Below are 22705 nucleotides of genomic sequence, written 5' to 3' on the forward strand. Positions count from 1 at the left end.
GCTTACCCCGTTGCAGGGCTTCGAACTGCCAGCCTTCTGATAAGCAAGCCCTAGGCTCTGTGGTTTAGACCACAGCACCACTAAGGTAGTTATGTCCATTAACTTCAGTGGGTCTACTCTGAATACGACTAGCCTTAGATAAAACCCCGCGTACTGTAGATATTAGGTATTTAATTTGGTTGGTACTTTAGGCACAACATTTCAGTATTTAAAGGATTCAGTATTTAAAGGATTGCAGTAGATTAATGGGGGAATCTGGCAGGTTTAATTCCAAAGAACTTTTAAAAAACCTGTTCACTCTGTGAAGCTGGTTTTGTCTTTCTGCAAGATATTCTGAAAAGAAATCATCACAAAGAAAACACCACAATTTATAAACTGGATTAACTATAATCTGGGTGATTCAAACAAGCCTAATGAGTTACAGTAGTAGCAAAGAGAGAGACTGTGAATGTTATTAGGAGCTCCTAATAATATTCAATCAGTTTCATTCAAATAGTACAGTGGTACCTCGGGTTAAGAACTTAATTTGTTCTGGAGGTCCGTTCTTAACCTGAAACTGTTCTTAACCTGAGGTACCACTTTAGTTAATGGGGCCTGACACTGCCACCACGCCGCCGCCGCACAATTTCTGTTCTCATCCTGAAGCAAAGTTCTTAACCCGAGGTACTATTTCTGGGTTAGCAGAGCCTGTAACCTGAAGTGTCTGTAACCTGAAACGTCTGTAACCCGAGGTACCACTGTACATTTCATGAATGTGTAAGATGTTCTATATAACAATTTAAATGTATATGAATATAACAATGAAACTGACTTTTTGAATATAAAAGACTTTGATAAGCACTGTGTCCCTAATTCCAGTTTCATACATGCACAGTTGGACAAGTCCTGGAGCACAACTTCTACTGAACTGCAGTCAGAATGTAGTAAATGGATTAATAATGAAATCTGATTACTTAAAGCTCCAATAACCCTTCTAACTAAAAAGATTAAAATCACAAATAGGCAACATACACCAATGAATTTCACCTTGGCCAAATTACAAGAAGCTTCTGGCTGTGTATTTGAACCTGGAAATTTTACATTTGGGATGCTATGCTAGATTAGTCTAAAGAGAATGATCAAAACACCAAAAATTTAAAAAGCTTGTTCTAAGACACAACAACTTAACTACTCAGCTTAACTCCCCCTTAAAAAAACAATTTTGTTTGGTAAAGTGTGCTGGCCTAAAAAGGCTTAGATCCCTCATATGTCATTAAAAAGTTGTAAATATCCTATATGGTATTCTGTAGTAATTGGAGTGACCTTTAACACAACTGAGTTCTTGGAAAAGAAAGCAGAGAAGTAACCTATCAGCCCCATAGTGATTTCTTAAAATGTCAGGCATTTAAATACCTACATAAGTAAACAGATAAGAAAACAGATAGTTGGTCAGATGTCAAAAGATCAACAACAGAATGAATATAAAATCAAAATATATTTCAAATACCTTTTGTGCATTAGTTGCAAATTCAAAGAATAAACTGTATAAGAAGACTGGGGGTGGGGGGAGCAAGCAGGATGTTGTCAGTAGGTTTCCCCAATTTCACCCTACGATTACCCAAACTGCAAACCAGCAGTGTTCTTAGCAACAGGATCTGTCATTCATTGTCAGAGTGGAAGATAGTGGGTTAGAGCAATGCATGCCCTATCCCCCGACTTCTTCCAACCTGGCTTGGGTCTCTTGCCTGAAGCAAGAGCCCAAGAACACACTCTGTTACAGTGTTGATGCAGACTCTCTCCAGAACATTTTTACTTTCTACATGTCCAACACACATGCATGCTACTTCCAGTCTTGCCTAAAGTGACAGCATTTCTGCAGAGTCTCTTCTATTATAAATAGGGCAACATTTTCCATGAATTGCTATGCTGGTCTGAGTCCTTGCAAGTGACCAATTTTCCCAATTTCTAACAGCCCTAAAGGGTTGAATTCAGACTAAATTAGTTGGTCTAAGTTCCCATTGAAACAAATGGTGACTGCAAGTCATGACTTAATTTTAGTTACTATTGAAATAAATGGGATTTAAGCGCAAGTGGCTTAATCTGAATCTGATCTGATAAATTTAGCATTACTATTTTTGCACAAATTATATTTCAGTCAACCAACTGAAAACAATTCTTGGGGAAGGTTCAGTTTCACATATATATAAGCCTCCAAACTAAATCCTTCAAGGTTGTTTGTTTCATTCTGGATGACTGTCACCAATTCACTTGGATGTATACACACAAGTTTGGAGAAATCAAAAGGTAGTCTAGCCATAAACTGTGCCCAGAAGTTCTAGATCATATAGAAACTGGGTCATCTGAATCATAAAAAGGCTGCACAGCTCAAGATGCAACTTACTCAAAGATAAGTGCATAAACACACATAACAATAGCAATATCAGACTTACCACTGCCACTGCATCACTAGAAAGCACAGCATTAATATCCAGCACTGTATAATATGCTATATTGGTCAATATGTAGATAGTTGTCACAATTGGCATAGAAACAGCAATAGCTAGAGGCAGGTTCCTGGTTAAATGAAACAAAATAAAACACAAACACACAACTTAGAAGTAGCTGTTACTCTTTTCATCCTGACTAATACCTACTGGGATATCACAAGGGATGCGGGTGGTGCTGTGGTCTAAGCCTTTTGGGTTTGCTGATTGGAAGGTTAGCAGTTCGAATCTGCACAACAAGGTGAGCTCCCGTTGTTCTGCCCCAGCTTCTGCCAACCTAGCAGTTCGAAAGCTTACCAATGCAAGTAAATAAATAGGTACTGCAGCCATGCACTCTGACTTCCATCACGGTGATCCGTTGCACCAGAAGTGGTTTAATCATGCTGTCCACTTGACCCAGAAAGCTGTCTGTGGACAAATGCCAGCTCCATTGGCCTGAAGTGAGATGAGCGTCACACCCCATAGCTGCATTTGACTGGACTTAACTGTCCAGTGGTCCTTTACCTTTATTTACCTTACTGGGATATCAGGTATTTACAATCATGTTTGGACTGATAAAAGCTTCATATAAGAATTAGGAGTTCTATTAAAAACAAGCTAAAGATAATGCCTTATTTTCATTACTTTTGTGGCCTACTTCTCACAGAGCTGTTTGGGCTGTACCACTTCACACTGCAGGGTGAAGTTTACGTGACTGTTCCTCCATGCTGAAAACAGTGCTATACATAGAAAAAGGCAAGGCTACAACACTCTTCCCTGGCACCATCTATTCAGTGCACAAAGATTCTTCTTTTTGCATGGAGCTGTCATTCAGTTATATGAGCCCCCATTTAAAAGTCCAAAGTGTTGCATCGATGAGAACTAGGCCTAAGACAAGGCAAAAGGGAATCAAACCCACCTTAATCAATGGTTGAAGTGGAGATCAAGGGCCACTGTGGGGTGCAGGAGGGAAGGGGCCTGCTCTAAATCATTCTGGGCAGGTGTGAAACCCAGGAGACCCCAGAGGGCAACCCTCACAATTCCCCCCCCCCCCAGGGATAGGAAGAGACCAGCAGGGCCTCCTATTTTCCAAGAGGCTGCTGTAGAGGTGGCACCAGGACTGCTGCCCCTATGGATCCTGCCACCTGAGGTAGTCACCTCACCTAGTCTCATGGGTGGGCCAGCCCTGACTATGTCCAGATTTGTCAATCCTGCAAATCGGAAACAATGTGCAGTTTGATACAGCCAGTCAAGCTTTTCTTAATGTCTCCCAGGCTTCAAAATTCTGTTAGTTACTCTTTGTAGTGTCAAGGTTCAGAATTGTTTATGTCCATGTAAAATATTTCTTCAGCTAGAGATAAAGTTCTCTCACACTTCAAGATGAATTTTTAATTACATTGACTCTTAGGAGATACTTTAAACAAACTGAAAAAGGTGAAATAGCTTTAGGAAACATTTACCTTTCTGGATGTTTTATTTCTTCAGTTACAAAATTGAGGGTGTCCCAACCTGAGTATGAGAACAAGGCAGAGTAAAGTGCAAGAGAAATACCCCCAAGATTCCAAGATGATCCCTCAAAAGAGTCCTGAAAGTGGTCCGAGTATCCTGTGTGTAAAGGAAAAGCAGAGGAATAAGAACAGTGTTGGAAACCGTAGCAGATGGCACTGTTAATATACTTTAGTGGAAAATAAAAGCAAGAAGAATGAGAAAGTCTCAAACTCTCTGAAGACAGCAAAGTGAGATCTACCACCCTCTCACACACACGTGGCATAACTAGATGGGAGAGAATAAGATTTTAAAATGCTGCCTTGCATTTAAATAAATGGGGGGGGGGGGGCTACTAGCAGGCAGAAAACTAGCATAGCAAGCTGAGAGCTGGGCTAGACTGTCTCCTGACAAGTTATTAATTTAATTGAAAGAGATATTTTTTATTTTTTATTTACGTGAAGGAACATTCAAGGAATTGCATTCCTAGCCTACAGTGACAATCAAACACCTCATTCTACTGCATGAATATACCAGGCTGCATATCATCTCCCTGTTGCTTGCCTTTAGAGCAGATAAGGGCATTTCAGTTAGTAGAAACATTGCTTTATTGTTAAAAAGGTGTAGTTATGGGTATATCAGTACTCAAATCTGAATTGTTAAATTGTTTTATTACTGTTATTGTGGTTTTTGTTGTATGTGTTTTTTGTGGTTGTTGTTTGTATTGAAAAAATGATTAAATATTTTTTTTAAAAAAGAAGCATGAAATTTAAAATTTTATTAAAAAAACCCCAAAAAACACACATTGCTTTATTTCTGAGGAACTCTAGTTCAGTACATACCCAATTTACATGCATCATCAGAGACAGACTTGGCTCACAGCAGTTCAAACCACAGTTAATTAAACTGACTGCAGGCAGCCTTGGCATTACAACTTCACCTCTTGCCAAAGTACTTTTATATACAAGGTATCTACAGTCTAGATATTTTATGTATAAAAATGCATCCAAAATGTGTTTCTCCATCACAGATTGGTTCTCAGGCTCAAATATTATCTGTACTACTAATATTTGGTTTCGTCAGGAAACAAACTATGATCCCAGTTCAGGTATAACACTAAGCAAAGGCTCAGCATGTTGCTCCCACTTTGCTTGGGAAGAAATGAAGTGCGAACCAACTACAGGTTCACAGAAAAATATTAACCATGGTTAATTGGCATTGACGTTGACATTTGAATGAGAGCAGTGCCACAATCTGATGGCTACCCATAAGTCTTCACCTAACAACTGTTAACCCACATCACTGAAATATTTTAGCACATATCACTGAAAAGTTTTAAGACAACCAAAATTACAAACATACAGATGATTAATAGAGGTACTTAAAGAAGGTCTATTACTAGACTACAACAGCTTTCCATTTACAAAAGCTAATTAATATTGCCCAATTTGGCATGCTTTCCAAGTGTGTTTTAAGCTGGATAAAAGCAATTTCACAAAAGCAGCTTTTAAAATTAATTGGTTTTATTTGGCAAACACTGCAAAAGCAGCTTTTAAAAACATTGCAGTGTCTCATTTAGAAATCTGTTCAATATTTAAGAATATCACAGCATATCTGTTTCTTCTCACCATATTCACCACTTTATCTCCTTATAAAGCATTGGGAAGATGGAATAGCAGCCAAGTTAGAACAGTGATGGATAAAGGGTTATATTAAAAGCAAAAAATCATACCGCCAGAAGAGCACATTGTGTAACATTAATGTATTCTTCTGCACAGGCCCAACAGATAAGGAAAGAACATGGCATATAGTCCTTCTAAAATACAGATGTAGTTTGGCATAGTAGAAATGCAGACTTCCTATTTTCTCAAGTCAGCATAATAAGAATGCTTCCAAAATAAACAGGAAACAAAGCTTGTTTTAAAAAATCAATAATAAAGGTGAAAACCCTGATAAACCTACAATAGCTAGGATACCATAGCTCATGGGAAAAATATTTCAGCAAGCTCAGTTGTGTAAAGTTGAACAATAGGCAATAGGAAAAACATGGCTGAGGAGGAAAGTGCTATGTGATCTTTGCTTTTAGGTGCACTCTTGTCAGCAATCTGCACATAAAGGTCATATAGGCTGCTTGTAAATGCCCGTAATATGACTGGCTCTGGGATCAACCTGGTGTTAAAGTAACAGAAGTATTACACTTAAAGGTGCATAGGGTAGATCAGGGCCAAACTCAACATGATGTTAGCTGTATCAAAGCAATTCTCGTCCTATAAACTGCTTTGAGGTTCTACTACAATCAAGTGATATATAAACTTTGTTAAATAAATTAATGTGCAAACATTTTTCTAATGTAAATAGCTGCTGCTTGAGAAGCCTGGATAGGGCTGAGACTACAGTGGGAGGTTTAATAATTCCCTCTCCCTGTGTTAACCGCACTCTCTCTCTCTCTCTCTCTCTCTCTCTCTCTCTCTCTGTGTGTGTGTGTGTGTGTGTGTGTGTGAGAGAGAGAGAGAGAGAGAGAGAGAGAGAGAGAGAGAGAGACTTCATCAGAATCATGGGATGGGGGGGGGGAATTAACACCTATCCACCACTATTTCCATTCTATTCAGTCGAACCCTGACAGCCAATTGCCATTGGAAGGGCAGGGGAGCCCAGTTTTCTTTCGTCTAAAAACTTACTTTAATAAAAACAAAAACAACACAGAAAAGACACACTTATAAGACACTGACCAAACTCTTCTATTTAGAAAGTGTTTAACCTCATTGAACAAAGGAACTGCTTTGCAACCCCTGCCTGCAAAAAACCACAAAGGGAGTCTGAGCTGCATGTACAATGTCTACAGTACACACTAACAACTTTCTTTGGATGGCAACTGTTATTTGGGTGAGGAAACAGAGCCAATTTGGAGTTGGAAATTAAGGGGTTTAAGCCCACGCACACCATCAGCCACCACCACCACAATAATAATAATAATGGTGGTGGTGGTGATTGATGTCTGTTTTAAATTAATTACGCATACATGAACCTGAGGTACTCATTAGATCATGTAGACCACTTGGTTAGATTCAACTAACCAAGGCACTTACATTTTGGTAAGGCAGTAGCAAGACATATTCAACATAAAAGGTAAAGGGACCCCTGACCGTTAGGTCCAGTTATGGATGACTCTGGGGTTGCGGCATTCATCTCACTTTACTGGCTGAGGAAGCCGGTGTACAGCTTCCGGGTCATTTGGCCAGCATGACTAAGCCGCTTCTGGCGAACCAAAGCAGGACACAGAAACACCGTTTACCTTCCCGCCGGAGCAGTACCTATTTATCTACTTGCACTTCATGCTTCTGAACTGTTAGGTTGGCAGGAGCAGGAACAGAGCAATGGGAGCTCACTCCGTCGTGGGGATTCAAACCGCCGACCTTCTGATCGGCAAGCCCTAGGCTCTGTGGTTTAACCCACAGAGCCACCCTTCATATTCAACATAGCCAGTCACTAAAACTGCAACCCAGCAACTCCTCTCACCCCATAATAAGAAGGTATCCTTTTTTTCTCAGCAGTGGCATTCTTGTATTATACAATCCCTTAAGGAAAAACCCGAATCTAGGTCATGTGCTTTGGGATAATAAGCAGCCATAGCATTGCGTCAGCCCTTTAACACCATCCTTTTGTACTCTCCTATAATATGAAACGAAACTGTCCATTCTATGGACCATTTAGCATCCACAAAACTGCACAACCAATTCCATATGCCCAAGAGTGCATTCAACTTCTACTTCTAAAACAGCAATATCTCAATGTGAGAAATATCTACAAAGGCCTGGTAAAGACACTACTGCTGTGCCCCAGGAGAGGCTGATCCATTAGGACAAATGGGGTACTACCCTCTGCAACCTCAGTCTCCCATCAGCCAGCCTCCACCTGCCTGTTTTTCTTCTTCTTACAACCAGTCCAGGGGGTGGCACTGCCTGCCAACTTCCTCTGCCTTAGTTTCAAGTGTTGCCTTTGTGGAACTCAGCAGGTAGGAGGATGGGAACAAAAGCAGAATTAGTTGGCTCCACCTGTCACTGGCTTTGGCTCCACCTATTGCTAGTCCTGCTGCCTTCTGCATTACCAGTCCCAACAGGCACCACTTCTGTGTCTTAAAACACTCGCTTCACTAGAAAACAGGTTCCAGTTACTCTGAATGTGTCAAAGAGGCTATTCTTCTACAACAGTGAAGGCTAAAAACAAGTTTTCAAAAAATACACTGAAAATTTTAGTTTTTCGAGACACCTGCAGACACTTTGAAATGTACATAGAGTATTGTTAAGGGTGCAAATAAACGGCCTGAAGTGCCTAAAATGCCCTAGGGGACATGGTTTAAGGAAACTTAATGCAGCCATCTGTTAAAGCCAATAAATTTGGGTCTGGTCAGTGCCTGGATGGTAAGCCACCTGGGAAGCTGATGTACAACACCTTGAGTTCTGTGATGGAACATAGGAAGCTGCTTTATACCAAAGCAGACTATTGCATCAATCCATCTCAGTTTTGCTTACACTGACTGACTGACAGGCTGACATCTTTGCCAGTCCTATCTGGAGATACTGAGAATTGAACATATTAGGCACGTCCAACAGGTAGATCGTGAATTACCGGTAGATCACTGGACATCTGTGGTAGATCACTGGTAGATCAGTGGCTCCCCCTAAAGAAGCTGAACAACTTTGGCTCCCCTAAAAAAAGCTCAACATTTTGGTCCTTCACCCCCAAAAACGGGCCTTCCCTCCTCCCTAAAAAAAGCTCAAAAACTTTGACCTGAACCCCAAAAAGGGGGGTAGATCACTGCCAGTCTTTAACTCTGTGAGTAGATCGCAGTCTCTTGGGAGTTGGCCACCCCTGTTCTACATGAAAAGCAGGTGCTCTACCACTGAGCTACAGAAGGTGGGATATAAATGAACTTCAATAAAATCAATGAATAAAACTACATTAATATTTGCATGACTAAGTAAAATAGAGGCCCAGTTGTATGCAACACTTTGCCATGTGTAGTTATCTACTTAAGGGCATACATAACACAACAAAAATGAAGCTGCAGAAGGATGCAGATATTTTTTATTGGGAAGAGGGGAGCATCTGGTGTGTCTGTGAAAGCATTAAGAAGCTGCTCCTCCAAGCTTCCACACCTGTATATTTTACATATGATTTTAAATTTCAGAGTAAAACCACAAGTAGTTCCCAGATTTATGTTAAGTCACTATCTTACTATGGGTTTTTATTTTCAATATTGCTTTCTTTCCTACCTAAGAGTACAGATGCAAGTTCTAGTTTTATAAGCAGAAGTTGGTTCAATTAGAAAGCTGGTAACATACCATACCTGAAGCTTCCTATTTTTTTGAAGGGATCTGAAACTGCTGTGAATTTTATCAATAACCCAGTAAGTGCTCCTTAACATTTTTCTTCTGATCAGTACAAACCTTTACACATTAAGCTATTAATCTTACCCTGGCTTAGTTTAACAATTCCTGTTATGATGATGACCATAAGGGCAATGACTTTGGCATAGGTGAATGCATCCTGCACCCTTGTTCCCCATTTAACATAGGCACAATTTATAAACGTTAGAAGACCTAGGAGACAAAAAGGGAAGCAAGGAGGCATTAGAAAGTGCTTTGTTTTTGTCTTTTAAAAATCAGTCATTGGTTTGAAATTCTTCTCCATGCTAGAGCTAACATGTCACAATTACATATTTGTGCAAATAAGCTTAGGAAATCAGGATAAGGAAAAACTGTATTTATAAAGACACAGTTTTATTACTAAAACTTGTCTGTTATTTAACAGTTGGTTAACTTCCAACAAACTGCAAAGTAGAAAGGATTTCAGGACATATGCACATCTAAGGAGAGGGTCTAGAAGGCATGAAAATACTTCTTGGCCCAATTTGCAGTCTAATTATCATCTTAGGAGTAATCTTGTACCTTTGAAATGAAGAAAGGTTGCAAACAAAGACACATTTTAAATGACAACATTCTTATCGAAAATAGGAATCACCACTTAAAAACTCTTTGACAACACAGTCTGTCAGTATAGTGGTTAAAAATACCCAAGCCACTAGACCTAAAGGGCTAGAAAAAATTAAGGGTAGTTCCATGGTCCAGGGAAACATCTTAAGCGAACCATTTTGATGGCATTTAAAAAACATTTACTAAGAAATGAAGAAGCAAAAAGCAATGCAAAAGGCAATGCAAAATTAAATGCTCCTTTCCCTTTAATCATCTGAAATGTCTTAATTCTCATATTCTTGATTATTTCAGAAAAATAGAAAGCAATAAAAACATTTTCAGCCATCACAAAAAATGTAAAAATTGCTTATAAACAAACTGCAGGGAAAAATGGCTGAATTTCTCATCTTTTTTCAGCAAGTCCTGAACTCCTCAATGAAATGGGAAGAGATTGACTAAAAGGAGGCAGGTTTACTTCTAGATTATGAGAAGCTGAAATTGAAAAGGATACTTCTAGTAACATTTCTAAAGGCTACTCAATTTATTACCATGCCCTACAACTCAAGTTGTTTCTATTTGACAAGCCAACCTAGATACACAGGGAGTATCTTATGACAACACAAAGTACTTATGAAACTACTCAGTAAACAACAGTATGATGAAATCTCTCTGTCTCAGTATAGCAGCAGAGTATTTATTTATTGGTTTTTACGCAACTTAGTATCCACAACTGCATTTTCCTTCCTAGCCCCTGAGATCACACACCAAGGCAAAGAGTGTATCCTGAAATAAAAACTATTTTAATCGTGTCAATATTCTAACACATCACTGTTTCCACTGACTTGGGGAGAGAATGTTTTCATGACTTCTTGTGAGTAAAAAACCACCACACCAACCAGAGTTATGCGCATGTTTTCCTATCCTGGGTTCATTTACAAAAAATAATAATATATCATTCCAATCTGTGCTTCTCAGCCCCACACTAATTCTAGCCAGAGTGGTAAAACTACTCAAATCCTTTTTTTTAATAATTTATTTATTAAATTTTGACATAAATATATTTCACAAACGTACAAAAGACAAAATGAAAAAGAAAAAACAGAAAAAGAGAAGAAAAAAAAGAAAAGAAAAAGAAAAAGCAGAAAAAAAAGAAAAACACGAAATACATACAACTTTAAATGACATTGATCGACTTCCCTTAATCTCGATTTCGGAAAATATTGCCTTGTTTATCTATCTGCTGTGTCTATTCCTTAATAAAACTTTTTACGTAGTAAGCGTTATCTCATGCCTACTGTGATTTCTGTAAGTACATATGTGTTTCTGATCAACATTTTGATTTTCCCCTTGTCTCTATTTCCATATATATCCTAAATTTATCCCATTCATTGTTAAATTTTGCACTTCTTTGATTTCTTATTTTCTGTGTCAATTTAGCCAACTCCAAATAATCGGATAATTTAAGTTGCCACTCCTTTAGTGTTGGGATTTTTGGTGTTTTCCAGTACTTTGCTATGAGGGTTCTGGCGGCCACCGTTGCATATTGAAAAAAGGTTCTATCTTCTTCTTTGATATCCTTACCAATTATCCCCAGCAGGAAGGCTTCGGGTTTTTTAACAAACGTATATTTAAGAATATCCTGGGTTCATTTACAAAAAATAATAATATATCATTCCAATCTGTGCTTCTCAGCCCCACACTAATTCTAGCCAGAGTGGTAAAACCACTCAAATCCTAATTGCCAGGAAAAGGTTGACAGGCTGTGTCAACCAGCAAGCTCAAAAAAGACAAACCAGTTTCACTGAATTTCAGCCACTTAAAAAGTTGCTTTTAATGCTGCCCCAATTCAAAGCGCTCCAAATGAAGAAACAGAAAATACATCATGACAGTAAGGGTAATAACAAATAAAATGCGGGAATTCACAACTTTTGAATTTAGTTAATCTAATCAAGTCACAAATGGGGAGTAAGAAAATAAAGGAACAATAATGGCCATATTTGGATGATTGTAGCTTGTCTTAACAAGTCAAGATATGTGTAAGCCTTTTGTCTGTGCACACCCTTCACAGCTCTTCTCAAACAAACTGCTGAAGTATTGATTTAACCATAGTTTCTGATTTTGTTATATGGTTATCAGCTTCAGATCTTAAAGAACCAGACAAACATGCTAAGTCTACACTGAAGTCCCAGTCAAGCATTCAGCCAAAGAAGGAGAGGACAAACTGTGCAGGGAGTGTGGTGCCACACCCTCTACTCCCAACCATTGTGCATTCAACAGAAAGATATGAAGGGTGATTCTCAGTGTATTCAGCCAAATGTGCATCCTCAGACTGTCATACATTCAACGTGAAAGTCGGGAGTGCAGTGGGCAGTACACATCTGGATGGTGCATGCATCCCCTACACAGTTTGTGTCCTCATGCATTTGGATTACAGCCTAAATAAGGTTTTACAGCCTATAGAAATGAATCCAGATCAGCACAGAGTTAAAGGCTTATTCTCTTTGTAAGAGAAAATAATGAGAAGAAAGATCTCAAGTATAGTAACAAACACAATAAGCCAGGGGTCACCAACCAAGCAGCTACAAGCACCATGGTGCCAACAAAGGCCTTCACTGGCGAACCCAGGCAGGGACCCCAGACTCTGAAAAAAAGACTTTAAAAAGTCTAAAGTCCTCCTACAAACAAAGGTATGGACCAAAATGTACAGATCCCCTTCTAAGTGATTTCTGTGAAATGCGGAATTTATAGCCAATGAGTGAAGACAGTTCTATGGCCAATGAGTGAGTTGTTTGGACACCAGGTAATAGGAATCCTTAGGGTCTTAAAGAGCTGCTGTTTTCCCCTCCTTTTCAGTGCTTCTGTCTTATTTTCCAGGCAGAAATTCAACAGGTTAATTTCTTTCTCAAATGGAAATACAATCACCATGATAGTACTTTCTCTAATCTTGTGTTGTGGTGCCATGTTGTATTATGCTATGCCCCCCATAGCATAACCATGTTGTGCCTCCTGGTCCAAGAAGGCCGGCGACCTTGACAATAAGTAATGTATCCTGTTTATTACTGTGAGCTTTCTATAAGGCCCAAGAACTAGCAAATCATTACAAACATCAGAATGTAAAAGATGTTTTCTTGTATCTTACTACAACAGTCCACTAAGCTCATATGAATAATTTTGCACTTCTACTTCATTGCCTCTCACCTACATTCTAAAAGATGTTACAAATTTTGAATATTTACAACTCTTGTCAAAGTGCATGGATATCTACCTGTTTTGCCTACTAACTGTTTTTCCTGCTAACAATTATCCAGTGCTTCTGGAAAGTTCCTTAGTCTCCTCCTATACATATTTAGTGAATGTGCATAGCACTTTTAATAAGTTACTTCCAGTAAGTGTGCCAGGTTTGCAGTCTTAGCCTTCAAGTAAGTAATCTTGCCTAATCTCCTTGCATATGTACAGAGAGAGCCAAACAAAAATCTGCCTGTTATATCTTAAGCAGACAAAATTTTGCAGTGCAAGAGACATGTGGGCTGCATGGCCAAAGGTTCCGGCTTATGCTCCTAGGTTGTAAAAGGCTATATTTAGTTGCAAACTAAATAATGTTCTCACTGTTATAGCAACCAGTTAGTATGCATGGTTGTTCAGGGAAAATATGGATTTCAAGATCTGAACGTATATTTTTTAAAAAAAATCTATTCCTCCTAACCATTAAAAAACTAAATGGAAGACTCCTATTCCAAAAAAATAATAATTTTAAAAAAATTAAAAATTCTCCACATAGCAGATGTTGGTGATAAACAGGGAATCACTGTCTTCTTCATGTCCCAATTCATGTCCTAATTCCCAGAAACACAAAGAGCTGGCCAAAGTTGGACATAATATACTGGCCCTTGTTGGTTCCTCTAAGAAATTCCTAATCCTAGGAATGCTAGAAGATTTTCTGCCTACAGCTCAAGACTTTCTTGCTCCTATTTCTGGCTATTCAAGACTAAGGATATCTCAAGCATTCAAGTGGTCTTCAAACAAGTACAGCCCCGCTGTACAAATTCAACCCTGCTCCTTCTGTCATTAATCTTGCCATAACTAATTTAACTGTTTTGGAAGCATATTTGACTATTGAATCATTGCAACTGATGCCTAGATGGACTCCTTTCTTTCCCAAGCCTACATCAAGGCAGCACTTTTGTTAATAAAATACTTACATATACAAGCCGCTGCAATAATTCGGCAAGCGATGTAAGGAGGTTGACAGGAAGGGAAGACAGGCTGCACGATATAGTTGGCAAATGTTATTGCAATAATTGCCTGGCTGGTTGGCTCAATGATCAATAGTGAAGTCCACAGACGTATAAAGGCAATGAAGCTTCCAAAGGCCTCCAGTATATATGCATAACTAGCTCCTGATTTAGTGATAGTGGTTCCAAGTTCAGCATAACATAGAGCTCCAAATACTGAAAAAATCCCACCAATTGCCCAAATTACTAGTGACAATCCATAAGATGTACTGTAGTTGAGTACTCCTTTGGGGGAAACAAAGATACCTGAACCAATCATGTTTCCTACTATTAGGCTAATCCCATTAAGAAGAGAGATTTCCTTTTTCAGCTGCATTGTTCCTTGGTTTCCTTCATTTATTTGAGTATTGCCACTTTGATCTATTTTGTCTGCTTCCTTAATTGGGTAATATTCAGTCAGTGACTTCAGAGGTGAAAAATTCTCTCTCTCTTCCATGATGATATTCGCATGTATCCACTGCAACGCCAACCCCAAACTACAACAAAAGAGAAAGATATAATTAAATACTAGCAATTAACTTTTTGAGAGCTCTATTGGCTATTGAGTAATGTATAAGCGCTATAAACAAACAAACAAACCAACAAAGCAAAACAAACCTGAGACATTCTTGTTTTATAGCGTGAAAGGTGGGATACAATTAGTCATATAACCAAAAAGCAGCATTGAAGCATTTATTACAGGACTACTGCTCAAAACCAATTTTAAACTATAAAGTCTTAAAATGCATCATCACAGTAAGTACAGCACACATTACACAAGTGTCTTTGTAGCAGATCTCTGGTAATTACTCATTAAAAGTTTCACTCCAAAGCCTGCACAAAATTGAGTCTTAAAGCAGGTCTGTAAATAGCCACATGCCTTGTCTATAGAGGGCAAGAATTGCCTCCAGTAAGACAGGAAAGTTTTAGTATGCTGGAAAATAGTTCACTCTTTTCCCCCTTCCAAACCATCTCAAAAGGTGTGTGTCTGGGCAGACAAGCTAGTAACCTTTATGGACTTACTTGCAAGGCTGTATTAAAGTAATGTCACAAGTGCCTATTGCTATAATTATTCATTTAAAATTCATTTACTGCTTGCTGTATTATTATAACTACAGTGATACCTCGGGTTACAGACGCTTCAGGTTACAGATGCTTCAGGTTACAGACTCCGCTAACACAGAAATAGTACCTTGGGTTAAGAACTTTGCTTCAGGATGAGAACAGAAATTGTGCTCCAGAGGCACTTTAGCTTTGAGGAGAGACCATAGTTCAATGCTAGAGATGAATTGTTTGCACAAGATCCCTGGTTCCACCCCCGGGATATCCAGTTAAGGAATCTCAAATTGTAAGGATGTAAAAGATACTGTCTAAGACCTTGGAAAGCCACTGCCAGCAAACATAAATAGTCCATGGGTTGTATCTAAGTTTTAAGTTTTACTCACAGTAGACCCATCAAAATTAATGGAGTTAGTCATGGCCATTGATTTTCAAGCCTCTACTCAGAGTAGGACTGGCATTGGATACAACCCCATACTGGGTTGGGTAGAACATGTAAAGGCAGCTTTATATGTTCAGCTACAGAAACTTCAAAAATAAGGCCACTTTACACATAATGTCTTCTGACACTGAAATTATCTCAGTGCAGAAAAATGTCATCTCCAAATAGGCTCCACTTAGGAAGCATACTAATTGAGGTCACAACCAGACAGCACAGACAACACAAAATCCAGAAGGGACAAGTATTTATGGAACCATACCTCTGGAGTTGATGTGCTTTACAATAAGGCAGGACAAATATGTACACGCAGCCCATTTGTTATATTTAACTTACATTAGGAATGTCCTTTTGCATTTTTAGAGCACCATCCACCAAGCACAAGCCCCCTTCATATCAAGCTTGGCTTTTATCACATTCCAGACATCCATCAGTAAAATCATCCAATTAGTCATTCATTCTCTGAATTAATCCACTGTCTAGAAAATCAGACATTTCTGCTTATAATCATAGCTCAGGTTAATTAAGGAACATTTGTTAGGCATCTGGTAGATTGTGATGGGTTATCATGGACCATACTCTGTTCATTTGGTTCTTGAGGTTGTTGTTTTATTACTGTACTGTTGCTAGGTTTAGAACTCTTTATTTTTGTTCTCTTTGTAAGTCACCTAGAAATTATTTTTACTAATAAAACAAATACATAAATAATGAATAGAATATGCCTAAAAAATAAAAACCATAGAAAGTGTAATATCATATCAGGAAGCAATAGTCAACCTTTTTAGATATAGGACACACATACAAGACTTACTTTGGAGCTGGGGGCGGGTTACCTGTTCTTTCTGTTCTACTATCTCTTTCTCCCTTTTCTTTCACCTACTCTTTAAACAGATCTTAAACACAAAAAGGTGACCACTCCTGATAAGGCTATGATCCACTTGGGACCTTCCACCTACCAGCTGGAAGTTCAATGCTGTAAGAGACAAACTCTTTCATACACTGGGGAGGGGGGAACTTTCTGGCTTTAGTTTAACTAGCGTTGCATCATATCTGATCAAACCAGTTGTTAAAAAATTGACTATGTTAAGTCTAACAAGCACCACTGCTTCACAAATAAACCTATTGTTATTTTTAGCGGTCGCTGTCACATAAGTAACCTGAGCTCCTCTTGTGAAAGGAAAACCACACTAGAATGCATTTCCCTTTGAAACAACAGAAGGTAGTACTATTCTCAGTGATACTTCTGCTGTCTGCAGCTGAATTGATACTCTTTCCCAATTTATTCTATCTCAACATCACGAATACCATCACATTATTGTTTCTCTTAAAAAAACACACCAAAAACTCTTTCAGGGGACACAGTTGTAATGTTCCTGACTGTCAACATTTTGAGAGCAGGCTACTGTATCATGCACACCCTCTTTTCATGCATACAAATTGCTCTCGCCATTCCTCAGACAGCCTATGTCTGCACCAGCATTAGCCATGGATACTCTAACCATGTTCTCTCTTGAATAGGCTTTCCAAACCCTGACTACAATGGGTGCATGGGTTAGCACTGACCATGCCCAAGGTCAGTATAGGCATAAATCCTTGACCATGGTTAAAGCTATGAGAAGAAGGGTGAAATGAATAAGTGCCATAGAGGGATGAAATACACAATCCCACAGCTTGCTCCTAATATCGTAATCATAATAAAAAGTTAAGAGCAATACTTCTGCACCAAACAATAGCAGTACTTTATCATCAGCCCAGAGGCCTGTAACTTTCTGGACAGTCAGTTTCACTGGTTCAGTCATCTTTACATTGTTACTGTGTTGAGTCTACAGAAAAACTCCTGAAAATCAGTATATATCCTGTATTTGCTTGGTTTCAGCTAGAATTAACTAAAATTAACAACTGAGATGAAATTTTCATGGTCCTTCTCATTCTTTTTTGATTAAGAAATTGGCAGAGACATTCATGAGTAAAGTGGTACCTCTAGTTATGAACTTAATTCGTTCCAGAGATCTGTTCTTAACCTGAAACTGTTGTTAATTAGCGTGCTTTCGCTAATGGGGCCTCTTGCTGCTGCTGTGCCGCCGGCACACGATTTCCGTTCTCATCCTGGGGCAAAGCTCTCAACTCAAGGTAACTCTTCCAGGTTATTGGAGTTTGTAACCTGAGGAGTTTGAAACTCGAGGTACCACTGTATATGTGTGAACCAGCCCCCAGGTAAACAGACAGAGAAATTGTCAATTGCAAGAAAGACTGTACCTCAAAGTACAAACTAATGTGCAGAATGGCTCCCCATTTGTGGAATGCTTTCCCCAGGGAGGCTCACCTGGCACCTTCATGATATATCGTTAGGTGCCAGACAAAAATGCTCCTATTTAACCAGGGCTTTGGCTGATTAACATTCTATATCCTTTTAAATGTGTTTGTAGGAGAGGGTTTTTTGTTCTCATTCTTGTTTTTATTATATATTTGCACTCTCATTTTGTATATTTATGTTGTGAACCACTCTGTGATCTTCAGTTGGAGGGTGGTATACAAATTTGATAAAAAGTAATAACAGTAACAATAAGAATAACAGAAAAGTGGATTCCTAATAAACAAGCAATAGAAATCAAACCCAAACATGAAACCACCCACCCCTCAAATTCAGAGATGGTTTTGCTGATGTTTGGCAAACATTCATAAAGAATTTGTGTTCTCAGACTAAAGGTGTCACTATACATGACAATGAAATATAGGGGGGGGCAGTGAGAAACCTACAAATTCTATGTGTTTTTGAATACTTTTGAATAAATTGGAAGATGGGGGAAGGCCCATTAATGCTATTTACACCAAAAACTAAAGTAAAAAATTGAATACAGAGTTTATGGTGGATTTATAGCATGAACTACAATGACAACATACACACAAATCTCCAATGCTAATTTTGTGTCAGTTACTATGTACTTACTGATTGAACGGCTTGTTCAATGGCTTGCACACTAGTTACAAACTTTGTGCGACAGCATCAACAATTCCAGCATTTTTAAAAACTGCCTTCCCAGAAATCAGTAGCTGGTCACAGTGCTCTCTCCTTCTGTCTCATGAATCAGCATCATATATTCTGTAGAATATACAAGTATTAGGAACTCAATAAAGTGGACTAAAATAAATAAGGACTGTGTTGAATATTCACTGCAGAGGAGTATAGGATATTCATAGCATTGTTTGGCATAAGTGAAACTACTACCAAACTAAGGTAAAGTAAAGGTAAATGTAAAAGGTAAAGGACCCCTGGATGGTTAAGTCCAGTCAAAGGCAACTATAGGATGCAGCGTTCATCTTGCTTCAGGCCAAGAGAGCCAGGATTTCTCCACAGACAGCTTTCTGGGTCATGTGGCCAGCATAACTAAACTGCTTCTGGCACAATGGAACACTGTGACAGAAGCCAGAGCACACGGAAATGCCATTTATCTTCCCACCAGAGCAGTACCTATTTATCTACTTGCACTAGTGTGCTTTCAAACTGCTTGGTTGGAAAAAGCTGGGACAGAGCAATGGGAGCTCACCCCATCGCGCTGATTTGAACTGCCAACCTTCCGACTGGCAAGCCCAAGAGGCTCAGTGATTAAGACCACAGTGTCAACCACGTTCCTACTATCAAACTAAAGCAAAAGAAGTTTGGTTATCATCACAGAGGAAGTATGAATCTGTGCTGTGTAAATTAGCAGAACTCCTATGTAGATAAAAATGGGAAGTGTAAAAGTATCCTAAGATACACAAGGAGACAGAATGGCACAGTGGGAAGGCAGGAAAAGAAAGGAAAGTACTAATTACACAGACTTAATTCTGGCACAGGAATCAGGTACCTGATTTGTGAGCGTCTGCAGGGTGCTGTCAGACTAATACCCTAAACTCAAGTGACTTTATTCAGAAATATTTCCTACTGATTTCAGTGGACTCTACTTTCCAGTGAAACACAATTATAATCAGGCTGCAAGTTCTTGAAAACAAGATACTTAAAAACCATTCCAATGCAATACGTATACACCATCCTATATGTTTCTATGGTCATGGTCAGCACCAACTAGTTTTCCAGCTTAAGATGGATTGAGGGGTGGTGGGCCAGTTTCCCCCATTCCCTGAATAGCCTTCAATAAAGGTGCCACAGGTGCCACTTCTCCACAAGTCCTTGCCTTCCAGCTGGCAATTGTGGTGTGTCAGGTAAAAGGTAAAGGGACCCCTGACCATTAGGGTCCAGTCGCGGACGACTCTGGGGTTGCACTCATCTCACTTTACTGGCCAAGGAAGCTGGTGTACAGCTTCCGGGTCATGGGACTAGCATGACTAAGTCGCTTCTGGCAAACCAGAGCAGCGCACGGAAACGCCGTTTACCTTCCTGCTGGAGCGGTACCTATTTCTCTACTTGCACTTTGTGCTTTTGAACTGCTAGGTTGGCAGGATCAGGGACCGAGCAATGGGAGCTCACCCCATTGCGGGGATTCGAACTGCCAACCTTCTGATTGGCAAGCCCTGGACTCTGTGGCCCTAGACCCACAGTGCCACCCACATCCCTGGTATGTCAGGTAGCATCTTTTTTAAAAGCAGATTTAACTCAAGGTACTCCAGTTGTTGGTATCCCTTTTAAAAAGATGCAAAGCACTGCTATCAGTACAAAGAACAGAGACAATGAAGCTGCAGGCTTTGAAAACATGCCCTCTATGTGTAACATTAAACACAGCGAAAGGGAGCAGAATCACATCCCCTGGTCCTGCCCCACCAGTCATTCATTGTCATCCGTAGTACTGTATTTCAACAAATGAGGGTGAGGCTTTATGCATACACTTTTGTACACATAGGCTTCCCATGTGACCTGCTACTGCCATCACATAGGGTTCTTGAATGCATGGAAGTCTATGCACACACAACTGTACATGTGTAAACAGCTGTTTTCAATCATCCTGAAAGGGGGAACATGATCCCTCCTCCCCCATCTCTAGGCTCCTAGGACAACGAAGTGTAATATGTGTGGGTGGGTGTTGATTGTGTACTTTCCTCCATGCTGCAGTCCCCTTTTAGTAGTAGTGGTAGTATTTATTTCACCCATTTGTCACTTACATATAAAATGTTTCAAAACAACTTACATCTTATACCTTTACCTCATCTCTCCCACTCTTTCATACAGATGGTGAAGGGAACAACAACATTATTTTTTAACCCTGAGGGTAGCAAAATATATTGATACAATCTCTGGTGCCTAGGAATATTTCCTGGGAAAGTAGACAAGATAATTGTTTCACCACAGCTATCTCTCCTTTTCCCTCATTCTCTCCAAGTAAAAGAGAGCCTAGTGCCCATTTATTTTAGTGCTAGGCTGCCAGTGATATAGAATGGTCCTTTTGTATTGCATCCTGAGGACTGTTGCGACCCGCAATTGATCAGAGTGAGGGAAAGTGTGTTTCTTCGTGTGTTTAAGTGTGGGTGAATGTGTGCTTGTGTAAGTACAAGTGTAATAAAGGGTTTGGAATTTGTGTAAGTATTGAGTGAGTGGAAGAGTATTGAGTAGAATCTTATTTTTGGAATGCCCTCCCATCAGATGTCAAAGAAATAAACAACTATCTGACGTTTAGAAGACATAGGAAAGTTTTTAATGAATGATGTTTTAATGTATTTTTAATCTTTTGTTGGAAGCCGCCCAGAGTGGCTGGGGAAACTCAGCCAGATGGGCGGCGTATAAATAATAAATTATGATTATGATTATGATTATTACGATGTTTTGCTTTACATACTGTGTTGCTCTGTTTTGTTGTTTGTTTTCCTGGCTTTTTCATAAACAGTGGTATACAAAATCTGAAATAAAGAAAAGTAGATTTACTTTGGCAGCAGCCCCTTATCCCCTGTTCCATACAAGTGAATGGGGGAAACTCTATTCAGACCTTCTAAAATGTTAAGCTCAGAGAGGGCCCCTAATGGTAGTTCCCACTCTTTCCCTCTGAATATGAGTCATTTTTACTGATTTTAATACTGTATTTTTTAATTGCCCTAGAACCTCATGGTGAAAAGTGGATAAGAAAGCAAACAAAAACTCCCATTCACTTGTACATAGACTTGGCTGCAACAAGGAACAGGAGCTGCCATCAATCCATTCAACCCAAAGTGCCTTGGTCCTCAGCTGCAGGTGTCAGGATCCACTAGTGCAGGGATTCCTAAACTGTTGTCCATGGGGATTGTTTAGGGGCAGGGGATGAGAGCCCCTCACAGGGGCCTGCCCAGGACACCTTGCTGTCTGGGACAGAGAACCAAATGGTGCCCCACCCCAGTAAAGGTGTACAGCACCTACAGACTATTCAAGTTATTTTACACAAAAATTAGCTGCATTAATTATTGTTATATTTATTTATATCCCACCTTTCCCCCCAGAAGTGGGATTCTAGGTGGCTCGCAAAAATTAAAACAAACATTCGGCTAACCAAAACATCACAAAATAAGTGTGCAAGCTTCCAAGTTGTCCAGAACTCTTCCTTAAGTCAGATCAGCCTTTGTCAACCTCATGCCCTCCAGTTGTTTTGGACTTCAACTTCCACCAGCCCTGAGCAAAATGTTTGGAGGGCACCAAGTTGGCGAAGGCTGGGCTTAGATGTTAGCCGGTGCAGAAGAGAGAAAAATGATGCTTAACCGAGGCCTTCCCCTGACAGCCAAGTTTTTCTCTTTCTCTTGTCCCCACCCCATTTTGCTTTTTGTCTGCCTTCTAGGGAAGACTGATGAAAAAACCTAGAGGACTTCGGAGCTTGCACACTATTTGGCAACATTTCAGTTGGCCCCACAGAAACGTCCCCAGGCATAAAACACTGACTCTCCTATTCCTGGTGGTGGTAACAGCAGGTAATAACATCAATCTGAAAATAGTAATAATAATAAATATTCAATTTGAATATTCAGCATTTGAAACACACAGAGACACCCCCCCCCCCAAAAAAAACCCGCTGCCTAATGGCAGGGCCGGCCTGAGCCACCCGCCACCCTCCTCGCGCTGCCCCGACA

The 22705-nt window shown here is 39.6% G+C and overlaps 2 protein-coding genes across 7 annotated transcripts in view; one reads left to right on the forward strand and one right to left on the reverse strand.

Annotated features, from left to right (window-relative positions):
• The window catches only part of SMPD3 (sphingomyelin phosphodiesterase 3), a 251449-nt gene that overhangs the window by 178948 nt on the left and 49796 nt on the right, over nt 1-22705 (forward strand). The window lies entirely within an intron of this gene.
• The window catches only part of SLC7A6 (solute carrier family 7 member 6), a 28336-nt gene that overhangs the window by 5033 nt on the left and 598 nt on the right, over nt 1-22705 (reverse strand). For 2 of the 6 annotated variants that reach the window (XM_081871585.1, XM_081871587.1), the window contains exons 2-7: nt 21454-21514; nt 18636-18788; nt 14119-14687; nt 9422-9547; nt 3923-4067; nt 2430-2553 (exon numbers count right to left, since the gene is read on the reverse strand). In XM_081871585.1, the coding sequence (XP_081727711.1) occupies nt 2430-2553; nt 3923-4067; nt 9422-9547; nt 14119-14647 (924 nt within the window). In that variant the 5' untranslated portion in view covers nt 14648-14687; nt 18636-18788; nt 21454-21514. The remainder of the gene's footprint in view (nt 1-2429; nt 2554-3922; nt 4068-9421; nt 9548-14118; nt 14688-18635; nt 18789-21453; nt 21515-22705) is intronic. The other 4 variants (XM_081871584.1, XM_081871586.1, XM_081871589.1 and 1 more) reach the window with 2 other exon arrangements.

This window comes from Podarcis erhardii (assembly GCF_964252035.2).
Source record: "Podarcis erhardii genome assembly, chromosome: 7".
Lineage (NCBI taxonomy): Eukaryota > Metazoa > Chordata > Lepidosauria > Squamata > Lacertidae > Podarcis > Podarcis erhardii.